At 40.6% G+C, this 23,635-nt stretch overlaps 1 protein-coding gene across 1 annotated transcript in view; it reads right to left on the reverse strand.

Annotated features, from left to right (window-relative positions):
- ssu72 (SSU72 homolog, RNA polymerase II CTD phosphatase) overlaps nucleotides 1–23,635 on the reverse strand; it is a 73,431-nt gene that overhangs the window by 41,321 nt on the left and 8,475 nt on the right. The window contains exon 2 of the mRNA XM_067970498.1: nucleotides 19,411–19,554. Within this exon, the coding sequence (XP_067826599.1) occupies nucleotides 19,411–19,554 (144 nt within the window). The remainder of the gene's footprint in view (nucleotides 1–19,410; nucleotides 19,555–23,635) is intronic.

The raw sequence follows: 23,635 nt of genomic DNA on the forward strand, positions 1-23,635 counted from the left end.
CTTCCACCACCCTTTCAGGCAGTGCATTCCAGATTACAACTCGCTGCATAAAAAAAAGTTTCCTCATATCACCTCTGGCTCTTTTGCTGATCACCTTAAATCTATGTCCTCTGTTCCTGACTCTTATGCCACTGGAAACAGTTTCTCCTTATTTACGCTGTCAAAACCAATCATGATTTTGAACACCTGTCAAATCTTCCCTTAACCTTCTCTGTTCTGAAGAGAACAACCCCAAACTTCTCCAGTCTCCACATAACTGAAGTCCCTCATCCCTGGCACTATTCTAGTAAATCTTTTCTGCACCCTCCCTAAGGCCTTGACATCCTTCCTGAAAGGTGGTGCCCAGAATTGAACATAATACTCCAGCTGAGGCCTAACCATTGTTTTATGAAGGTTTAAGCATAACTTCCTTGCTTTTGTACTCTATGCCTGTTTATAAAGCCAAGGATCCCGTATGCTTTTTTTTAAAAAAAAGCAGCCTTCTCAACCTGTCCTGCCACCTTCAAAGATGTGAACATACACCCCCAGGTGTCTGTTCCTGCACCCCCTTTAAAATTGTACCACTCAGTTTATATTGCCTCTCTTTATTCTTCCTACCAAAATACATCACTTCACACTTTGCGTTAAACTGCACCCACCATGTGACTGCCCATTTCACCAGTCTATGTCCTCCTGAAGTCTTTTACTATCCTCCACATTGTTTACTACATTTCTGAATTTCGTGTCATCTGCAAACTTTGAAATTATACCCTCTATACCCAAGTCCAGGTCATTGATATCAAAAAGGGCAGTGGTCCTAATACTGACCCCTGGGGAAGACCACTGTATACTTCCCTCCAGTCTGAAAAACAACCGTTCACCACTACTCTCTGCTTTCCAAATCCCCTGGACCAGGTGGCCTTAGGGTTCTAGGAGAGGTGGCTGCAGAGATAGTGGATGCATTGGTTGTGAACTTCCAAAATTCCCTAGATTCTAGAACAGTCCCAGCAGATTGGAAGGTTGCAAATGTACCACCACTATTCAAGAAAGGAGGGGAAGAGAAAACAGGGAACTTCAGGCCAGTTAGCCTGACATCAGTAGTCAGGAAAATGCTGGAATCAATTAAGGACGTGGTAACAGGGCACTTAGGCAATCATCATATGATTACGCAGAGTCAACAAGGTTTTATGAAAGGGAAAAAAAGTGTTTGACAAATCCGAGTTTTTTTTTAAGGCTGTAACTAGCAAATTAGATAAAGGAGAACAGTGGATGTAGTATATTTGGATTTTCAAAAGGCATTCGATAAGATGCCACACAAAAGGTTGTTATACAAGAGAAGGACTCATGGTCAGGGATAATATATTAGAATGGATAGGGGATTGGGTAATGGACAGCAAACAGCTTTGGAATAAATAGAGGTCATTCTCAGATTGGCAGGCTGTAACTAGTGGGGTTACACAAAGGATCACTGCTTGGGCCTCAGCTACTTACAATCTATATTAATGACTTAGATGAAGGGACCAAGTGTAATGTATCTAAGTTTGCTGACAATACAAAGCTAGGTGAGAAGGTAAACTGTGAGGAGGACAAAGTCTGCAAAGGGATATAGACAGGTTAAGTGAGTGGGCAAGGTGGCAGATGCAGTATAATGTGGGGAAATGTGAGGTTATTCACTTCATAATAGAAAGAGTATTTTTCAAATGGTGAGAAATTATTAAATGTTGGTGCTCAGGGGGGATTTGGGTGTCCCTGTACATGAAACAAAGTTAATATACAGACATAACAAGCAATTAGGAAGGCAAATGGTACACTGGACTTTATTGCAAGGGGTTTGGAGTACTAGAGTAAGGAAGTCTTGCTGCAATTGTACAGGGCTTTGGTGAGACCACACCTGGAGATGTGTACAGTTTTGGTCACCTTACCCAAGGAAGTTTGTACTTGCCTTAGAGGTAGTGCAACAAAGGTTCACTAGATTCACTCCTGAGATGAGAGGTTTTCCTATAAGGAGAGACTGAGTAGAATAGGCCTGTACTCAAGTTTGGAAGAATGAGAGGTGATCTCATTGAAATAGGATTTTGAGAGGGCTTGACAGGGTAGATGCAGAGAGGCTGTTTCCCCGGCTGGAAAATCTAGAACTAGGAGGCATTGTCTCAGGGTAAAAGGGGTCATCCATTTAGGACTAAGATAAGGAGGAATTTCTTAACTCAGTTGTGAATCTTTGGAATTCTCTACCCAGAGGGCTGTGGATGCTCAGTCGTTGAATATATTCAAGGCTGAGATCAATAGATTTTTCGACTATTAGGGAATCAAGGGATATGGAGATTGGGCGAGAAAGTGGAGTTGAGGTCAAAGATCAGCCACGATCTTGTTGAATGGCAGAGCAGGCTTGAGGGGCCAAATAGCCTACTCCTGCTCCTATTTATGTTCTTTCTGACCCCTAGCCAATTTTGTATCCATGCTGCCACTGTCCCTTTAATCCCATGGGCTTTAATTTTGCTAACAAGTCTATTACATGGTACTTTATCAAACCTTTTGACAGTCCATATACACATGAACTGCACTACCCTCATCAACCCTTTCTAATGGCATATTCTATAACAAGCCACTTCTGCTCATAATCACTAGGGTTAGTCACACTCAAGCATGGAATTCCACTTAAAATGTTTCACCCCTGAATTAAGAGTACCTAAATTGTACCGCTTTAAGAATTCATGCATCTGATCTTAACCTTCACTGATCCAAACTCCTGTATTCATCTGGATCCTCCTCCAGGATTGCAATGTCTCAGGAGTTCATAGGAGGATGAGGAGTGCCAATCATGTTTGGGTTACTTGTTGTATTCTTCCTATTTTATGAAGTTTAATTCCTTAGACCCATTTCCTCAAAAAGGACACTGGTCTAACCTTTAGCCTGCTCAACTAGCCAATGTGAACAGAGATCTGGTTGGTCATCCTAAGGATAACTTTCAATTCTTTCTGCTTCACTGAGGTATATAAATCATTAAATGGCAATCCAGAGTATAACTAGTCAGCCAGGCCACTAAGCTAAGAAATATTTTAGTGAAAGGTAAATTTAAAACAGATCTCAAAAATTCTCATCTTACACCAACACCAGTGAGATGAAAAGTCCAAGGTACTTCATTGGGGGGGGGGGGGGCACAACAGACACCAACCAGGAACTAAAAAAAGTGACTGTAGGATAACATTGAGCACTTTACAAACATCCAGAGAAAACTAATGTTTAAATGCTTGCGTGTTGGGAAATCCTTTTACAAAGAATTCACACATCCTAGTACCACTAGGTGTTTCCAATTAATGCCCTGGTGAAAGCTGAACTGGGCCCCAAATAGAAATGCAGACTAGTAGACTGATTAACATTCAACAGTTACCATCCTTGAAGAAAGACAGAAGAACCTTGAACAGCCTGGATATTAAGTAAGGTGCATTCCTTATGATTTAAGCACTGGGAAACAAAAGGGAGCATCACAACTAATTGGAATTCTGTCCTTTGTCAAACTAGTTGAAATGTGGCAGTGTCTGACATTTGTTTGCCTCGTTGAATGATATCATGGAAAGAGTGTGATCGAATTGAACATCTTTGTTAGTCACTAATGATCACATTGACTAAGTGGGACTTCCTTGCTGATACAGATTTACGGTCATGCTTTACCCACCCAAATCAAGGTTTTCAAGAAGATTTTCAGAAAGGGAAAGTTAAAGGAAGTTGCAATGAGATTTGAAAGGTTTTAAAATGCCAAGTGTTCAGATTAGATTAGGAAGGTTATCTGAACAGATAAAAACTATAAAGTGTATCTCAACCACTAAGTCTGAGCCCAGAGAGCAAAGTGCAACATTACAAGAGAACCAAGATTAGTTAAACTAGAATAAGATGACTACGCCTGAAAGACAAGGACCACGGATGATAACTTACCTAGGTTTCCTCGGAGGCAAAGCCCAAGTATCCTAGAGAAAGACAAAACTGCTAACATTACAGCAGTCAACCTACTGCAAAGGACAAGACTGTATGTCTTATGCTAGGAGTGATGCGCTGATTATTGTTACATACAGAATGTAAACTTAATCTTGCTAAACCACAATGTAATCTTGGACATCAAACATAACATACTACAGTAAGCAAAAGACAGCTAATGCCTAGATGTTTGATTTGGATATTGGCCTAGAGGAGTGGTGTTGAAATTTGCAGATGATAACAAAATGGCAGGTATAGTTCATTCTTTAGAAGAGCAAAGAAAGCTGCAAAGGGATATTGATAAGTTGGGGGGGAGTGGGTTAAAATGGAATCCAATGAAAGTTAATAGTGAGGTGATGTATTTTGGTTAAAAGTAGTAATTATACTCAATGAAAGTGGGCTCGGGACAATGGGAAGATCAGACTGATTTGGAGGCACAAGTTCATTGGACATTAAAGGCAGCACCTCGAGTTGATATGGTTGTAAAAAAAATAATGAAATGCAAGGTTTTAAATCATAAAAGGTATAATATAAAAGCCAACATAAAATATTAAGGCCACATTTACAGTACTGTGTGTAGTATTGGACTCCACACTATAGGATATTAATGCCTTAGAGGTAGAACACATTCATTAAGATGTTACCTGATATGAGGAAACAAATACAAAGACTTGAAAAATTGGGCCATGTCATTAGAACAATACAGATAAGGTGATATGACAGAAGTGTTTAAAATTATGAAAGGGTAAATAGAAGCAGACTGTTTCCAGTAGTTGAGAGGTCTAGAACAAGGGGCTATAGATACAAGATTAAATTTAAGAGATTTAAGAGAGCAAGATAAACTTCTTCAGAGTTGTACAGCTGTGGAATTTATTTCCAGGGATAGTGGTTGAGGCAGAAACTGTCAACATTCAGTATTAGATTGGATAGTTGGATGAAGGAAAAAAGGATGAGAATAAAGGAACAGGGCAGGTAAATATGATTAGGACTATTTGCTCGTGTGGAAGCTAAACTGGTTGGGCTGACTAGCCTGTTTCCTATGTTGTAACTTCTATGTATATTGCACTTAACTTATGTTGTGCCTACTAGGCTGCTGATCATTGGATATATCCAATTAATCTATATAATTCTCAATGCCTCGCCTAACGATGGTATTAGTTATGCTATCATAGTTAAATAAAGTAGCATTAGTTAATACAGTGTCGTACTGCAGTCTTAGTGATCCATTTGATTCAGATAACCATCTATATATGGACTGACTAGTGTGGGATAGTCTGAAGGGGAGCTAATTTGTGCATCTTGCAACCGTAGACATAAACCACAGTTCCCTATTTGACCTATCTACATCTTCGAAAAAATAGGGAAAGATTTGTCCGACAATGGATTACAGATCAGAATTTGATCAATTTTTCTCATCCATTGCACAGGATTTAGCCTTCATTTGTTGCAGATGACTAGGAAAAGTAGAAATATATTTTGAGTAGGTTTTTGAAGGCGAGAGATGTAGCAAAGTATGTTGGGAAGAGAATTCTAATGTTAAGGATCCAGATGGCTTGAGGCTCCGAGTGAAAATAGAGCCAAGTGAGGGGGATGCACAGATATCCAAACTATAGAGTAAGGTTGCAAGCTGTAAAGAAGATTGTAGAACTGGGGTGGGGTAAGGCCATCAAGAGCTTTGAAAATAAGGACTTTGAATTCACTGAGTTAGGGAACAGAGCAAATTGGGGCAATGAGGACCAGAGTGATGGGTAAGGAGGTCAAGATATTGGCTGCAAAATCCTAGATAAGTTAGGAGTTTGTCTAGGGTAGAGCCTGGGAGAGCAGCTAAGAGAACAATGGGAAGAGTCAAGCATGGTGACAAGGGTGAAGATGGAGGCTTGAGTGGTGAGAAATGACATTTTTGGTAATGGACTGGACATGGGGTTTGAATGTCAGCTCAAAGTCAAGCAGGACACAAGTGACTAACATTGAACCTGATGGTGCATAGTGAGCAGCCAAGGAGAGCAATGGAGTTTGGGGGGGGGGGGGGGGGCGGTTAGGTGTGGTTTCTGGTGAGAACGCAATCGGATGACATTAGTCCTATCTATGGTTCATTGGAGGAAGTTCTGGCTCATCTAAGGCGATGTTTGACAGGCAGTAAGACAGCAAAGCAGCAGTCAAATCCTAGGATGAAGCAGGGTGAAATTGGGCATCACTGGCATATAAATGGAAGCTGTTGCCCATGTCTATGGATAATGTCATTGAGGTGCAACATGCAAATGAATAGGTGGAGGCTAAGGACTGTATCTTGGGATACACTGGGGATGATCATATTCAAAGACATTAGTGAATCCAAAATGCAACTGGACACTAGTTAAGCATACTCAAGAAAGGAGGTCAATGGAATTCTCAAGTTTTATAGTAATTTAAGAATCTTTATCCCTGAAGGTACAACTAATCCATTTCGAACAGCTTTCAGGACTCCACACAATCTAGGGTGACGTTCAGTGCAATACTGAGGGACTGCTGCATTTGTCAGAGGTGCCATACATCAGACATGACATTAAACCTCTCCTGCATCAAAATCAATTGCACTTTGCTGCTCCAATACCTCCTGAATAAAGTTCCTTCACTAACGCCCAAACTGCCTATTTAGGTGGATGTAAAAGATCACTTGCTACTTTCTGCAAAGAGCACGGAGTTTTCCCAGTGTCCTAGACAACATTCATCCCTCAATCAACACCAAAACAGATTAATTGGTTAGTCATTTCATTAGTTTGTGGGACCTTACTGTGCAAATTGGTTGCTGTGTTTGCCCAAAAATCAGTGACTACTCTTAAAGTAATTATTTATCTGTGAAGTGCTTTCTAACATCCCAAGGCCAGGAAAGGCAATTTATAAATGCAACTCGTTTGTCGTTCTTTTATGGGAAAAAGCAGGTATGGTGTTATAGAACACAGATTCCTATTATCCACTCTATTGCATTTAAAATCAATTGCACTTTGCTGTGCCAATACCTCCTGAATAAAGTTCCTCTATTGATGCCCAAAATTATTTTGAGCACATCCAGCCTAGTGGGCAGGATTGATCTCAAAATCAAAATCCATGGAATCCAGGAGAATCAGAGACTGGATTTTTTTAAAAATAGGAAAGAGAATTTCTGGGAAGCATAGCCTTAGAACTGGGGGGTGGGGAGGAGGAGGAGAAAGAGGTCAAGAGAGAAAGGGATGGCAAGTATGAGTTCTTGGACCCTTATAAAGAACCAAACGTGCTGAAGTCTGCAAACACTAAAGGGGATACAGTTAAGGTTTTACAGAAAGGCTCAGATCTGTTATGCACCTAGACATAAATGGCAAATGAAATACTGAAAAATGCAGTCTAGCACATTGGAAGTGCATGCAACATATGTATACAATGAGGTAAATAGAATTAGCACAAGTAGACTGTGAAAGGGACCCGAGAGTGATGAGACTCGTCACTATCAACGTTAAGACAATGTGGAGAAGTGATTAAAAGAACAAACTATAAGCTTACATGGCCAAAGCAGTATACATCTACAAAATTGTTATACTGAGACTTAATACAGGGCAGACCTCCATGGACACTGTTCCTACACTTCAGAGGACATACATGCATTGCAGAAGAGAAAAAAACGATTCAGTGTAAACAGGAAAAAATTAGGGGAAAGATTAAAGTGGCATAAACTCTAATCTGGAGAGGTGGTTAAGAGGCCATCTCACTAAAAAGGTATATAAGTATTAAACAGCACAGATAAGGAACACAGAATATTACTTTGTCAGACTAGAAAAAAATTTAAATTAGTAAAAAGTAAATTTAAATCTTAGAATGGGTGATTAACCTGTGCGATGATCTACCAACTAAGTTAATGGAATCAAAGATGTCAGGGGAGTTCTACAGGCAGTTGGATGCTGAACTGCAACTGAAATACTAGAGGGACAAACTTGATGGGCTTAATGACCTTTTCTTGTCACAAATGCTATGTTAGATCGTGTGTGTTGAATAGGCCTGTGAACCCACCCAACATCCAAACATAGGCAAGAAAACATCCAGCTGATTACCACCTATCGCCCTCCCTCAGCTCATGAATCAGTACTGCTCTATGTTGAATACCACTTGGAGGAAGCACTCAGGGTAGTAAGGGTACAGCATGTACTCTGGGTGGGGGACTTCATTGTCCATCACCTAGAGTGGCTTGGTAGTAACACCACTTACGAGCCCTACAGGCTGTAGCTGCCAGACTGGACTTGCGGCAGGGGGTGAGAAAACCAACACAAGGGACTAACCTACTTAACCTCATCCTCACCAGTCTATCTATTGCAGATGCATCTGTTCACGACAGCATTGGTAGCAGTGACCACCACACAGTCTTCATGGAGACCAAGTCACTTCTTCACATTGAGGACACACTCCATTGTATCATGCGGCACCACTATGGTGTTAAGTGGCATACATTAAGGACAGATCAAGCAGCTCAAAACTGGGCTTCCACAAGGTGCTGCTTGGGCCATCAGCAGCAACTTAATCGTATATCACCACAATCTGTAACCTCAAGACCCGGCATATTCCTCACCGTCAAACAAGGTGACTGAACTTGATTCAACGGAGTGTGCAGAAGAGCATGCAACCAGGTGTTAAAAAAAAATGGAGGAGCCAACCTGGTGAAACTAACATGCACACTAAACAGCGTAAGCAGCACACTATCTGCTCAACTAAGTGATCCCACAACCAACAGATCAAAGCTCTGCAACCCTGCCACGTCCAGTCGTGAATTGTAGTAGACAATTAAACAAGTGGAGAGGGAAGCTCCATGAACAACCCCACCCTCAACGATGGTAGAACACAGCACTTGATACGAAAGACAAAGCGGAAGCATTTGAGATCTTCAGCCATAAGTGCCAAGTGGATGATGCTTCTCAGTCTCCTCCTGAGGTTACCACCAGATGCTTGTCCTTAGCCAACTTGATTCACTCCACATGACATCAAGAAATGGCTGAGTGCACGGCACATAGCAAAGGCTACAGGCACTGACTACATCCCAGCTGCAGTGTTGAAAAACTGCTTCAGAACTAGCATGCCCCTAGGTAAATTGTTCCAGTACAGCTGGAACGCGGTTATTTATCTGACAATATGGAAAACTACCCATGTATGTCCTGTCCACAAAAATCAGGACAAATACAAGCTGGCCAATTACTGGCCTATCAGCCTACTCCCAATCAGCAATGCCACCATGCTGAGATACATTAAGGACAGATCAAGCAGCTCAAAACTGGGCATCCACAAAGTGATGTGTGGGCTACACTGTGGCAGATGTAGTTCAATGTGAAGTGTGTCATCCGCTTTGGACCCAAGAAAGATAGGTCAGAGTATTTTCTAAATGGAGAGGAGCTAGGAACTGTGGATGAGCAGAGATTGAGGGGTCCAAGTACAGAAATCACAAAACTAGTGGACAAGTACAAAAAATTAAAAAAGGCTAATGGAATGTTAACCTCTATCTTGAGGGCTAGAATATAAAGGGGTGGAAGTTATGTTACAGCCATACAGAGCTCTGGTTAGACCCCATCTAGAGTACTGCACTCAGTTCTGGGCACCGCATCTCAAAATATATAATGGCCTTGGAGGGGGTGCAGCACTGATTCACCAGAATGATACCGAGGCTAAAAGGGTTAAATTATGAGGACAGGTTGCATAGACTAGGCTTGTATTCCCTTGAATATGGACGATTAAGGGGTGATCTAATTGATGTGTTTAAGATGATTAAAGAATTTGATAGGGTAGATAAAAACTATTTCCTCTGGTAGGAGAGTCCAGCACAAGGGTGCAGAACGTTAAAATTAGAGCTAGGCCACTCAGGGGCGATATCAGAAAGCACTTCTTCACACAAAGGGTAGTGGAAATCTGGAACACTTTCCTCCTCTCCAATAGCTGGTGAGGAGAGGACAATTGAAAAGGTCAAAACTGAGATTGATCAGATTTCTGTTAGGCAAGCGTATTAAGGGTTATGGAACCAAAGCAGATAGATGGAGTTAAGATACAGATCAGCCACGATCTAAGTAAATGATGGAACAGGCTTGAGGGGCTGAATAGCCTACTCCTGTTCCTAAAGTGATAGGTGTCATCAATAGTGCAATCAAGCGGCACATACTCACCGATGCTGTTTGGGTGCTGCCAGAACAACTCTGCTCCAGACCTCAAAGCTGTTGTCCAAACATGGACTCTAGCTGAATTCCAGAAGTGAGGTGACTGCCGTTGACATCAAAGCAACATTTCACCAAGCGTGGCAACCAAGGAGCCTCAGTAAAAACTGAAGTCAATAGGAATCAGGGGGAAGACTCCAGTGGCTGAAGTCATACCTGGCACAAAGAGGAACGACTTTGGAGGTTGGAGACCAAGCATCTCAGCCCCAGGATATCACTGCCAGGGTTCCTCAGGGCAGCATCCTTGTCCCAACTATCTTCAACTGCTTCAACGACCTTAACTCCATCATAGTCAGAAGTGGGAATGTTTGCTGATAATTGCAAGTGTTCAACTCCATTCGCAATTCTTTCGACAATGAAGCAATCCATGTCCACGTGCAGTCCTGAACAACATTCAGGCTTGGGCTGATGTGTGGCATAAAATGTTACTTGCCACTTAAGTTGCAAGCAATGACTATCTCCAAAAAGATCACCTAACCACCATGTGACATGACCATCATTGAGTCCCCCAGCATCAATATGTTTGAGCAGGGGCGGTCCACATTGAACAGAAACAACTGGACCAGCCACATAAGTGCCATGGCTACGAGAGCAGGGTATTCTGTGGTAACTGGCTCACCTCGTGACTCCCCAAAGCCACACCACCACCTACAAAGCACAAGTCAGGAGTGTGATGGAATAATCTCCAGTTATTTGGATGGGTGCAGCTACAACAGCACTCAAGAAGCACACCACCATCCAGGACAAAGTAGTTTGCTTGATCAGGGTCCCATCCACTAGCTTAATCATCCACTACTGTGGCTGTAGTGTGTACTATCTAGAGGATGCACTGCAGCAAGTCACCCATGCTTCTTCAGCAGCATCTCCCAAATCCCCACCCTCTACCACCTAGGACAAGGGCAGCATGTGCACTGGCATACTAAGTTCCCCTCCAAGTCACACACCATTCCTTCATTGTCACTGGGTCAAAATCCTGGAACTCCTGCAAGAATGAATATAAAAAAGGTCCATAGATGCTGCCCCAACTTGGTGTTTCCAGCATTTCCTAAATGAAATGACCTACCAATGAGACACCATCAGTTGTGGCTGGAATGGGCCAGCCAACATTTTTCAGGCACTTGAAGGTCTAGATGAAGAATACAGAACACAAAGTTGCAAAGCTGAAGTGGGCACATTAGTACTGACTACCAATGCACGACTCCAAGTGCCATGGTGTAGGAGCCAATTGGCTCTAAGTGGCCCTCATGCAGCAACATCTGTGCTGGTACATGCTTCCCAGCGCGTGGGAAAATATTGTCTTTTAATGTATTTTCCTGTTACATTCAGGTTTTGGTCACTACTGAGCCAAAACACCTGCTACGTGTTAAGCAATCTAGTTCTACAGTTCTTCAAATGTGCCCAATTAAGATTTTTTGTGCAATAAGTGCTAGACCAGCCCTCTCTGTTTAGGTACCTTAAAGAGGTGAGATATGTTACTGGTTCCAGATTGGAGTCATGGCAGTAGTTGGGAATTACATACAACTGTAGAGCCCATTGGGAGACAGTAGTTATAGTACAAAAAAACAGGATTACTGGCCTTCCACCACTCAAGTTTTTGCTGATGCAGAATCCAAGACTAATTTCGTTTCAGGAAGCTCACTTGAAGGGGTACTTTTCCTAAGATATACAAGAAACTGCACAAACAAAAAGCCTCACACATGTAACACTGGTGCAATGTGCCACAACATTCCCTGACAATAAGTGGAAACTGCCATTTTAAATGCTATAGCCAGTCAAACTGAATGGCAAAAAGTCCACTGGAAAATTGCACATTATTCAGACCATGAACAAATCTTTGTGTTTTTGAATGTAAAGATAAAAATTCTCATCTTCCATCCTGGAATCACTACGATGAACACAACATGATCTCTAAACCTCAGAAGACACTGTTTATTTTTAAAAATAACACTGTCCTCAACTGAAGTAATGGACTCCCATCAATGCCAATTAGTTTATCCCAAGTGGATCTTGACTTCACTGATAGCAAGGAGCTGGCGACAGTGCTGGAGAGGTGCAAAGCTCGTTGCTCTCCTGTTGGGAAGTGCACCTGTATAGCGGTCAAGTGAGGACGCAATGCAGCTTAATTGGGACTGCCAGTCCTCTACTATTTCTCTTACGCACCCCCCCCCCACAAAGTGCAACAAATTGCCAATACTCACCATCCATGTTCACAAATGAATGACCACTTTGGCAAGGCATTAAGGATGCCGACCCCTGTGCAACTGCACCAGAACAAGCCAGTGCCTCCAATCATAGGTAAGGTGCTAGAAGGGATGTGATACTCTATGATCATCTGAATGGATGAGTTGTTGGAAACAACGCAGCTTCTGGATAAAAACAAGTTGTGTCTTATCAATGGGATTGAATCTTTAGAAGTTACTAGGTTGGTGGATGAAAGTGGCCTGGTAGACATCATATACTTGGATTTTCAGAAAGCTTTTGAGAAGGTACTGCACAATAGGTTACTCTACAAGATAGAATCTGGTGGAACGATGTTAGGCCAGATTAAGAACTAGCAGCACATCCATAAGCGTAAAGTGGTTAATGATTTTGGATCTGCTTGGAGACCAGCTACCAGTGATGTCCTGGAGGGATTGTTGTTACGACACTTGTTTTTACAATCTTCATTAATGAACTGGATGTAGGCTTTGGGGGGAATGGTCTGCGAGTTTGTGCAGGATATGAAGATCTGTGCGAGCGTTAGGATCCTGATTCAATGGAGGAATGGGCCGACATTTGGCAAATTGCATTTACAATAACTTGCGTTTATATAGCACCTTCAACATAGTAAAATGTCCCAAGGTGCTTCACAGGAATGTTACCAAACAAAATTTGACACTGAGCCCCATAGGAGATAACAGGATAGGTGCGGTCAGAGTAGGTTTTAAGGAGCGTCTTAAAGGAGGAGAGATAAAGGGGCGGAGAGGTTTAGGGAAGGAATTCCAGAGCTTAGAGCCTAGGCAGCTAAAGGCATGGCCTCTAACAGTGGAGCGATTAAAATCAGGGATGCGCAAAAGGCCAGAATTGGAGGAGCGCAGAGACCTCGGAGGGTTGTAGGGCTGGAGGTGGTAACATACATAAATGTTATGCACGCGGCCAATGCCAAGTATACTTATACCCTACAGGGTACAGAACTAAAGTCCATTGAGAAAAAAAGTCAGTACATAATTTTCTCAAGGTTTGCAACCAGTGCTGTGAAGCAACACCCAAAGAAAATGGAGTAGTAAGTTGCACTGCTAGGACAAATCAATTTAAAACAAAAAGTACCATATTGTCCTTGCACAAGACCTTGGTTCGGCCTCACTAAGAATAGTGTATCCAGTTTTGGTCCCCTCACATGATGGGCGTAGAGACTTTGTGAAAGGTTGAGAGGAGGGCGGGGTTACAAGAATTATACCCAGTATAAAGCACCTCAGTTAACCAGATATCAGTCTATTTACTTCAGAGAATCATAAGACTCCAGGGGGATTTGATCGAGGTGTTTAAAATAATGAAGAAACTAGAATGTGTTTACATAGATAATTTCAATTAGATAGATTAGGGCGAACCAGAGGTCAGATGTTTAAGTTACACAAAGATAGAACTAGGTTAGATGTCAGGAGGTTCTTCTTCTCAGAATCAAAGACCCACAGAACAAATGACCAGCTCATGTAGATTTGCTATATATCTTAAGAGCTGGACTTGGCTGGGGTATGCAGTGATTTCCACCCACAACAGGTAGGTGAGATATCAAGTAATTATAAATTGTCAATATGGTCTCCTGGCCACATTTTGATTGCAAGTCACAAGAGTTTCCTACTTTTTCACCTCCCTAAATGGGCCATAGCTTTTTTAAAAAACAGCTTTGTCTTTCCCAGGTTATAACTGCTGGAGGATGGCGGTATTGGAAATCATGATGCTAAAGGCATCATGATTGTGAGGCAAGCTTGATGGACCAGCACATCTTTTCCTGTCCAACATTTTTGTACGTTTTGTATGAAAGGAAGAAAATTGGAACAAAACTGTCCATGGCCATTTTGCTGTGTGCTCGGCAGGCGAGTCCTGTTATCCAACATAGAGTGATATACCATCAGTACACAAGTGACTGTACTTCAAGTCTTTCATTGGTAGAGGTGCTTTGGAACAAACATGTACAAGATCTTTCTTTGCCTTCAATACCTGCCAATTCATCTCAGATTACACTCGACAGCCTTAGCAAAATAGCAACTAGAGAATTCTCAATTTGCCATTACAACTAGATCGAAGACAGAATAGATACAGAATGGATGCTACAAAGGGAAATTACAAACCATAATTTAATCGAGGGCTCACAACATAATCCATAAGATTACAGCTGAATTTATCAGCATCAACAATCTGCATTTCTACAGCGTTCCTCAGGTGCAGAAACATGTTAACAGAACCTAAAGTTAAATCACAGCCTTGTTACTTTGCCCACAGCATCTATTGTTCCTCTTCAAACAGTAGTATTGCAATTCTACTTGCAGATAAGTTAGGCGTTTTCTTCATTCAACTATTTTGTGTGCAATTGTAAGTGCCAGGGTCTACCAGCTCCTCCATTTGGCAGTGCTGTTTTGTTTTAGGCAAGTTGGGGGACCTGCAACTGCACATGTAGTGTGACCCAATTTCCAATCACAGAAGAAAGGCTGTTTTCCATCCGTCACACTACCTGACCTGGATACAGCACAGGCTGGGGAGACTGCTAACATAATTTAATTTTTAAAATAGATTTTAAAACAAGAATACCCTAAGGAGTGTGCAAAGGCAGTACTATTTTCAGCATACTGCTCTTTTAATATTCAGTACAGTAAGTGACACCGGACAGTTACAAAAGTCAAAACAGTAGATGGAGAAACCTAAAAAATTACACACTTCATTGTGGAGTACAAGGCTTCTTAAAAAGATGGTGTAATTGTGTGGTTAGAATGTAGAGCACATAACTTGCAACAAAAAGCCATTGCAGCACTGGGTTCAGCAACTTAACAGGACTAGAATAAAACCCTCCAAATGCAAACAAGGTCTTAGGGTGCATAGTCAGAGGGAGTGTAAATTGCAGTACAGAGAATCTACAGCACAGAAACAGGTCATGTGGTCTATGCCAGTGTTTATATAGTTCGTTTGCACAAAGTACTGGTCCAGCCTGAAGTGTAGAATTCTGGTCACTATGACATGGAGACTTCATGGTACAACGAAAGGCAACTAAATCAGTATCTTGGATTAGGCACCTGAGCTACAAGGTTACAAAAGCTAGGAACATTGACACTGGAGAAAAGGTAGCTCAGGGGCAATCTTGTTGAGTATTCAAGATTCTCAGGGATAAAACAAATTGAATCCCTATGTTTAGCAATCAAACTCTAATGGGTGACATGGACTCCAGCCCATAAAAGGAAAAGTAAACAAAGTTCAGATTTAACTACTTGACACAGGGTGGTGAATATTTGGCACAATGTCTGGGGATGCAGATAGTGTCAGCAGTTAAAGTGGGAGGTGGATACACATTTGGCAGAAATACCTATGGGGGGGGGGGGGGGGTAGTAAAGAGATGGTTTTTAAAATTTGGAACTGGCCAGAAGTACAAATGCACAAAATATGGATCCACTTGGGATGAGGTAGGGATAGAACAAATTTATCAAGAGATCTTCAGACATTTATGATTAAAATTAAACAAAGGGGTCCCTGTGTGGCCACTCTATAACAAAGCTAAATATTCCCCCAGCGAATGCCCCTTACCATTTAGGTATCCTCTGCCCAACCCAGAAACACAACAGACAGAATTTAAAACATAACTTGGAGTTTTCAAGTTTCTGAAAAGTTGCAGGCATACTAGCTAACAGCTAATCTTTTCAAATTTTAGGAGAGACTACTTGGTGAAAAATATTCCTTATTCATCATGCACATCAGGTTAAACCAGCATCTTACAGTACCATTATAAATAGTCTTGAGTACTGTTTCATAATATAATTTAGTGCTGTTTCCAAATGTGCCAGGGAAGAGCCACATATGTAGTCATTGCCATTTTATGAATTAATCAAATTTTTATTCCCCAATTCTAACATGGAACTATAGTGGCATTAAACTGAGTTTGTAACACTTCAGTTGTTATGCCAGCTGAACAAATGTACATGCAGCTCCCAACTGCCCTTTCTATCCCATGTTAACTACAAACATACTTTGCCCATTTTTTCCCCCCATTCATGGGATGTGGGCTTTGCTGGCAAGGCCAACATTTATTGCCCATCTGTAATTGCCCTTGAGATTAAATTACCAAGTTTGCGTTTTTATAAAGGCTCTCATTATCACCCAAACTGCATCTTTCCAAAAGTTTAAACTACAATCTCAAACCATACAATTACTACTTTTGGGCATGAACAGGAAGGAACAGCTTAAATTACAAGAGGACAGTCAGCTGTAGACGGGCAGTTCTCTCTTCAACAGCTGTAATCCCTAGTGTAAATGGCCAAGTGTTGAGGTGACCAACAGCATTGTAGACCTACCAAAGCGTGCATCTAGAAATCTAATTTAAGGTTATGGCCACCTATCCCTGCAAAAATCAGGTAGCCAGACCCTTGCACCAGCAACTGAATGGCAATCAGGAGTCCACATTACACAGCAGAGCTCAGAGGGCAGCACCTGACAAATGTCATAATGTGGGAGTGGTGTATGGAATTCCCTCTGACACAGTAAGTGTCTTAATCTTAAAGCTACAAATCTTACAGGATGAATTGGAAACAGATAGTATATCCAACAGGAGAGTCCAACCTTTAGTCTTCATGGGCCACATGCAAAGGTTGAATGAATGCTGAAATTAACCTGCGTACGGATCAAGCTACTGACATTAACAGTCTTGATGTTCTAATTTAAACTTTATCCATCACTGAGGCAACTGCACCAAGAACTCACAAATAGAATTGAATTGTCTGGGTTTCTTGGGCCAGACTGCCAGGGTTCAAGGACCATCTGTGGTTGGCAGGTTTTAATTTGAACACCAATGACCCACTAGAAAATGGTGTTAATTGTATTCCAACAAGATTTTATGTTGATTTCCCTCCACTCCCAAAGAATGTTGCAGCTTGAAGTTTGTTAATACAAAAACTCCACAAGTAAACACTTAAAACCATACTATTCAGATTTTTTGTTATTTCATTGTTTAACATCACTGATGTTAAACAAGATACTGAAAATCTATTGAATGTTTGGGGAAAGCCAAACAACCCTAAGTTATTTAACAAGGAAGTGCTAAATATTGAGTATTGAGACTTTAAATGCCCATTTAAATGTGTTATTTCATTCTATCCTTCAGTTAAAACAGCCAAATTTTACGTACACTCCCCTCATTAGAATGGTTTGCTTATTGTAAGTGAATACATTACAAGACGATGGTATAGAATCTTACAGGTAACTACAGCTGAAACAAGTATTTAAGGGTTAAGATGTATACGAACTACATTTTAGGCTTACATCAATATCAGTATTTGCTGTGCACTATTTAAAATGTTCAGTAATAGTCACTCACTGCCTGCACTAGTTAAACATATAGTCACTGAAGTCTATTGTAGGGTCTTGTTTTCTGATTAACAGAAACAAGAAATTTAACATGGTCACGATGACAGATACCAGTTTGTTGTTTTATGTTAGCTACAGTTCTCAACACTGATTAAATTTAACCACCCATTTTATCTTTAGTTTCCTGGATTATAGCTTAAGTGCTAGGAATAAATAAGTTTACCTATCTGGGCTCTGTTGGAACCGATAACTATTCCATTTTTACAAAGATCTGTGAGGCAATCATATCAATTTGCAGCATCTGGGTGGTTAGAAAAATCAGACACTGAAACCAGTTTTCAGCCAACGAAAACTGCTGGAGAAAATTTCCTCCCACCTCCAAATCAGATGGTGCCAGCAGTGAAAGGAGAAATTAGTGGGAAAGAACTTAGTAAGGAAAAACAGGGGAAAAATTGAATAGGCAGATGATATTCTTTGTAACTAGTGTAACACAAGTTAAAATAAACCAGGTCAGATGGGAAACAGTGAAGAGAATAGGAGGAAAAGCAGGTGAACACTGGTAAATTGCCCTTTTAAAAAAGTAAAATTATGGTTTAGCAATTAGTTTGGGGTAACAGTGATCACCCTTGCTGTTTGAGTAATTTTAGTACAGTATTAGCGTTTGCTTCAGCCATGCACAAATTTTAAAAATTAGTTAGCCCAGGCAAACTGCAGTGACAATGAATGTACTAGCAGTCTAAGTGTTAGTTACCAATTTTTTTTTCTGTTAATCTTGCATATTTTCACCTTACAACCAATGTGAAAGTCACTAGTCGTTTGCTCAGAGTATGCATTGTGATACCAGATATTTAACTTTAATGATTACAGTTTAATTATCTAATGGACTGTGAATCTGGTGCATGTTACCAGTAATCACAAATAGCTGTGAATGATAATGTAGAGACTGGGCAGGATTTTCTCCATGATGTCAATTTAGTTTTAACCCTGCAATGTGGATCACATTCCCTGCATTAAATACATTGCATTTTGGGTTTCTGAGATCATTGAAATTCAGATGCAATATGTACAGTGGATGGGCAATTATGAAGGACATGAGCATAACCGCACTGCTCTCAAATAGTTCAGTGCAATAAGTGTCTATGCTTTCTCACTGATTTTACACTCCTTTTCTAAGACTGTTCTAGTCAATAGTTATATCTCACGACTGTCTGCTTCTCATTAGAAAAAAGCTCAAATTATATTCTAGATTTAGATCACATTTAGCTCTAAACAGGCCGTTATGTTTCTGCTACATCATAGTGAAGAAAGGGGATGCCCAGCACCAAAGACCCTACCCCTTCAACTTAGAAGTGATATTCCTATACAATCTGGGGTACCCAAACAGGCAGAAATGATAAAGCTGAATGGGGGAAATTGTTGGACACACAGCGATAACCAGTCTGTCCCTGCATTAACTACACACATTATGATGCATCCTGTAAAACAGGAGTTATTCTACCTACTCCTGGCTGTGCTTAGTGTAACACTTCCATTAATTGCATTACTCCATTAAAGCAGGCTGACAAAACACCAGAAGGCGCAGGAGACCTGACTCATCCTTGGCATTGTATTTTCTTACCCTTTGAATTTACAAAACTGCAGCACAGTCGCGCCACTACAATAAAAATACAAACACAGACACCTTGGAACCAGTGACCTAAAAACAAAGAGTGTGCCTCATGGATACAGTTCTTTGTCTTTCCTAATGAGATCACTGTACATCTGATCATATGTAGTTTTGAAATCGTATATATTTGGCTTGTCCGGAGCCGGTCCCGGTAGCTTCACATGCGTCCCTGTTCCAAACGATCGGACATGGAAGCCTTTTTTGCTGTAAAAGAGGAAAAACAAACATTTAGAAATTTCAGAACATCACATGACAAATTCCAACTCAAACCTATTTTAAGTACTTTCTAAAAATATCAAATATTTTAGAATATGGAAAATACTTAAAGCAGTTGGATTTTGAACAGGTCAATAGGTCTCCCATTATCAGCAATATATAAGCTAGTAAACATCACAAAAGGGTTAGTTTGAAACACGAACTAAACTAATGGCAGGAAAGGGAGGCACGCAGTTTTACAAGCAAATAGCAAATTTGGAACTTGTCAGAAAGTTCTATACAGTGATCAACACATGGAATGGACTTTCAGATAAGGCAATGGAATCTCAAACAGCCAGAGTGATGGTAGGACTATATGGGGGGGGGGGGGGCGGGGGGTGGACAGATAGCTTAAAATGGTGCAATCTGTCTTCCTCAGCTGCATTTACTCATGACCACCAGTAGCCATTAAACTGGAAGTTTAAATATTTACTACTAAATAAAAAGTGCCTTCAGTACTTGCTGTGCAATATATAGGGTTAAGTTTCTGTTATACAACAATTTCAGGTACAAGTCATCTAATTGATTACATTAGTTTTCACTATCACAGAACCCTGTGACCTCAAGGCTGGACCTCAGTTCAGATTCCACTTTCCAAATAGTACACATTAGCTGTCCTGAAAATAACCTAAATGCACAAGACCTTGTAATTTAGATACTCTACTTCGAAGATAGCACCTAAACAACCTAACCCAAAAAAGCTTACATCATACTTGATCACACAATGTTCATTCACCACTTCCACGGGGTAGCTCTTTCCAATAGGGTTTGTATATTTATCTAATCGTTCTATTCACTATCCATGCATTGCTCAGTTGACAGCATGCTCCAATTTGTTCCCAGGTCTGTCAGAGCTTCTAAAAGCTTGGATGGTTCACTGATTTTAACATTAGGGTTTATAACCCAAAGATGGGCATTTACTTCAATGCACTGTTCTGTATTTATGAGTGCAAGGCATCCCACTTCTAGCCAGGTTTTTCCCAAAAACTCCAGTGAGGGAGTATCAGGTGCTTTTTGTCTTGCTGCACAGTAAGTTACCAAATGCAAAAAAAATTAAGTCTAAAATATCACAGCCAGTGGCACGCCCAATGACTAGTTGCTCCATTAAAAATTTGTAGTCAACGATAGCCACACAAATGAAAATTTGAGTCCAGTTTTTGTATCAAACTCATTTGCAGTTTACTGAAATGTAGCAAATTGAACATTTGTCTCAACATTCACCCAGAAATTTTACAAACAGTACAAAGAGAAATTGGAGGCCAGTGTGGTGCAAAGCAACTGCAAAATGATTATCAGCTCATGCAAGTTACTTCAAGTAGCTGCTTTGCATTGACTACGAACAGAAACCCATGAAATAGCCACAAGCAGAGTGAGTGGAAACTTTTTCTACCAACAGCAATGCAACAAAACCCATCCTACAATCCAATTTACCAATCAATAGCTTTATCTAAAGTTTTGCTCCCAAATAAAAAATAGCCACCTTGGCTGGCAAATGTTAACTGTTAGATTAGACTTTTCTGGAGAGACATGTAGATCTCGGGGGGGAAAAAAATGACAAATAAATTTTGGGCAAAAATGACAAACATTTGCTAAATCAAGTTGCATCCACCATTGCAAATTGAGGTTCACTAACATAAAAATTCAATTTATTTTGTGAACCTAGAAACTTAACTGAATTTCTTTACTACAAATAGCGATGGGCGGAAATGGCCCTTGTATGTGCACGTAAGGATCTGGATATTAAACTTCAACAAAAGTAGCTAGTACAAGTTGTAAAACCACATTCCAAGTAGTCAGAATAATGTTTCAATATTAGACATTTAAAGTAGAAGCCTCGGGAAGCTAAGAGTATCAACCATTGATGAAACACTTGTCTGGCCAACTGAAGGTTATGTAAATACTGCACCAATTATTTCTCAAGGTGCTCCTCTCTCACTTTGAGGGTTAGTTATAATGGATGCTTCTCAGATCTTCAGAATCATTCTGCTGAAGTTTGGTATTGGCTGTATCGCTGGATAACCACATTGCTATTAAAGCCACACAATCACAGAAAAAAAATGTTGCGCAGATTAAAAAAAGTGCGACAAAAATAGGTCACAGCCAGGTCCCTTTTTGGCACAGTCTTGTAGAGTGCTCCAACCTCAAATTGAAGCTCCTTGGAATTGGGTTCTCTATTCTTCTGGGGGAAAGTATGGGCAGAAATGGTAAGATAAGGAAAAGCTTGCAGCAGTAATCTATTAAAAATCTTTGCCTTGAGACTAAGGGCAGAAATGGGATAGAACTCTAATTCAAGTTATGAAGTTTAAGCAATTACAACTAGCCCCTAAACATATGCAAACGGAGTGTTATTACACCTCACTCGAGAAATATCTCCACCATTTCATCAGTAAGTATTTCTGATGGAGTCTTACTTCAGTACAGTCTGCAATGACTCCAGCAGTACACCAGCCAAAATGAAGAGCCTGGTGAACTATTTTTTGTCTCTCCCTTTTCATTAGGTCAGGAGGAAGAAACTCAGACACAAGACAAATTTGCATTAAACAAGCTGCTAAACTACATCAGTGATTGAGTGCAAATGGATTTCACTTGATTACCAGTTTACAACCTTGATCCCTTTCTGCATGGAGAACTCTCAGTGCACTAGTCTATTAAACACGTTGTGGCCTGAAGTGCAAGTTTAATATGCATACATTAAAACTGGAAGATTCCAATGGAGTGACAACCACTCATTACACAATACATTCCACACAAGCAGAGTCAAGCAAAATATGTACATTCAAAAAATTTAGCTTTTGACCTACAGAATAGGCAGGGATGTAGAAAGTAATAAGAACTCTCTGGAGTGATTTTCACTGCTCTATTTAAATTGCTACTCAAGATAGTTGAACCCAAAACCTTGTTCTTCTGCTCAGAAAATGTCCTTACTGAGCACAAAGTCATTGGCCAAGGTAGCAGGTGCTGAGTAAATGTAAAATTAATGCAAATGGCAAGATTCTGCTACATACGCTGTAACTGTTCATTAGGTAGGGCACCAGAATGATCTCTAGATCTAGTAGAATCTACTGAACACGACCTAAATTGTTCAACATATCCAGCACCTCCAAGATGAAATGCTCTCTCCAGAAAGACTTCACATCAGACTGGAAGGTGAAAATACCCAGTTCCCAATAGGCCCTGCATTCCGACCCAATCTAATGTCACCTAGTAAGCCCCCGAATGCTCCAGTCTGCCATTTAAAGAATTATCTGGATGTTGATATTCTTGAAATCAGTGATTGCAATTGGGAATAAAGCCATCGAACAGCTTCATTGTATATCGAGACACAAGCAATAGCTGCACGTCATCTATGCATGGAACATGCTGGAGCTCAACGCAGGGAACATGAGAAATGATGGTGTGTTCACAGTACTGACATACTCAAGTCAAAACCAGGAGGATTTGAATTTATGGGGTTATCAGATCCAAACTTACAGATTGTCTACATGAACTCGACACTAGAGATTCTTGAAATAAAGAAATAATTAAAGTACAACTCCACAGTGACACACAAGGATTCTTTGCAAGCTTCAGACAATTTTCACACCCCGATGTCTCATTGCTTAATCACTGTTCTGCTTGCTTTCAGAAAACAGTTTCAGTCGGGTTGAAGTTTTGCAGCAGACACTGTTTGAAACCCAGTGCACTTGTTTACAATTCAAGAGCTGTAGCAATTAGTATAGAGGCAAATTGGCTGATGTAGTTTGTCAACGAGTGGAAGGATTGATATGAGAAACTCTGGTTACTGCACTGACTCTTGTAACAATCAGGGCATAATTAAACATCCAGTAAAATGGCTAATGAAGGCAAATTGACATCAGTGTCTGAATATTTATATTCTGCCTCAAATATATGTTTAAAGGACACAATCTATTATAACAGCTTTAGCTAGATGAGTGGGTTCTACCATTCCATGTGTCAGATCAACAGGCAGTTCATTTGTAAGGAGTCTTCCAACACCAGGTTATAGTCCAACAGTTTTACTTGAAATCAC

This window comes from Heptranchias perlo, chromosome 32 (genome assembly GCF_035084215.1).
Source record: "Heptranchias perlo isolate sHepPer1 chromosome 32, sHepPer1.hap1, whole genome shotgun sequence".
Lineage (NCBI taxonomy): Eukaryota > Metazoa > Chordata > Chondrichthyes > Hexanchiformes > Hexanchidae > Heptranchias > Heptranchias perlo.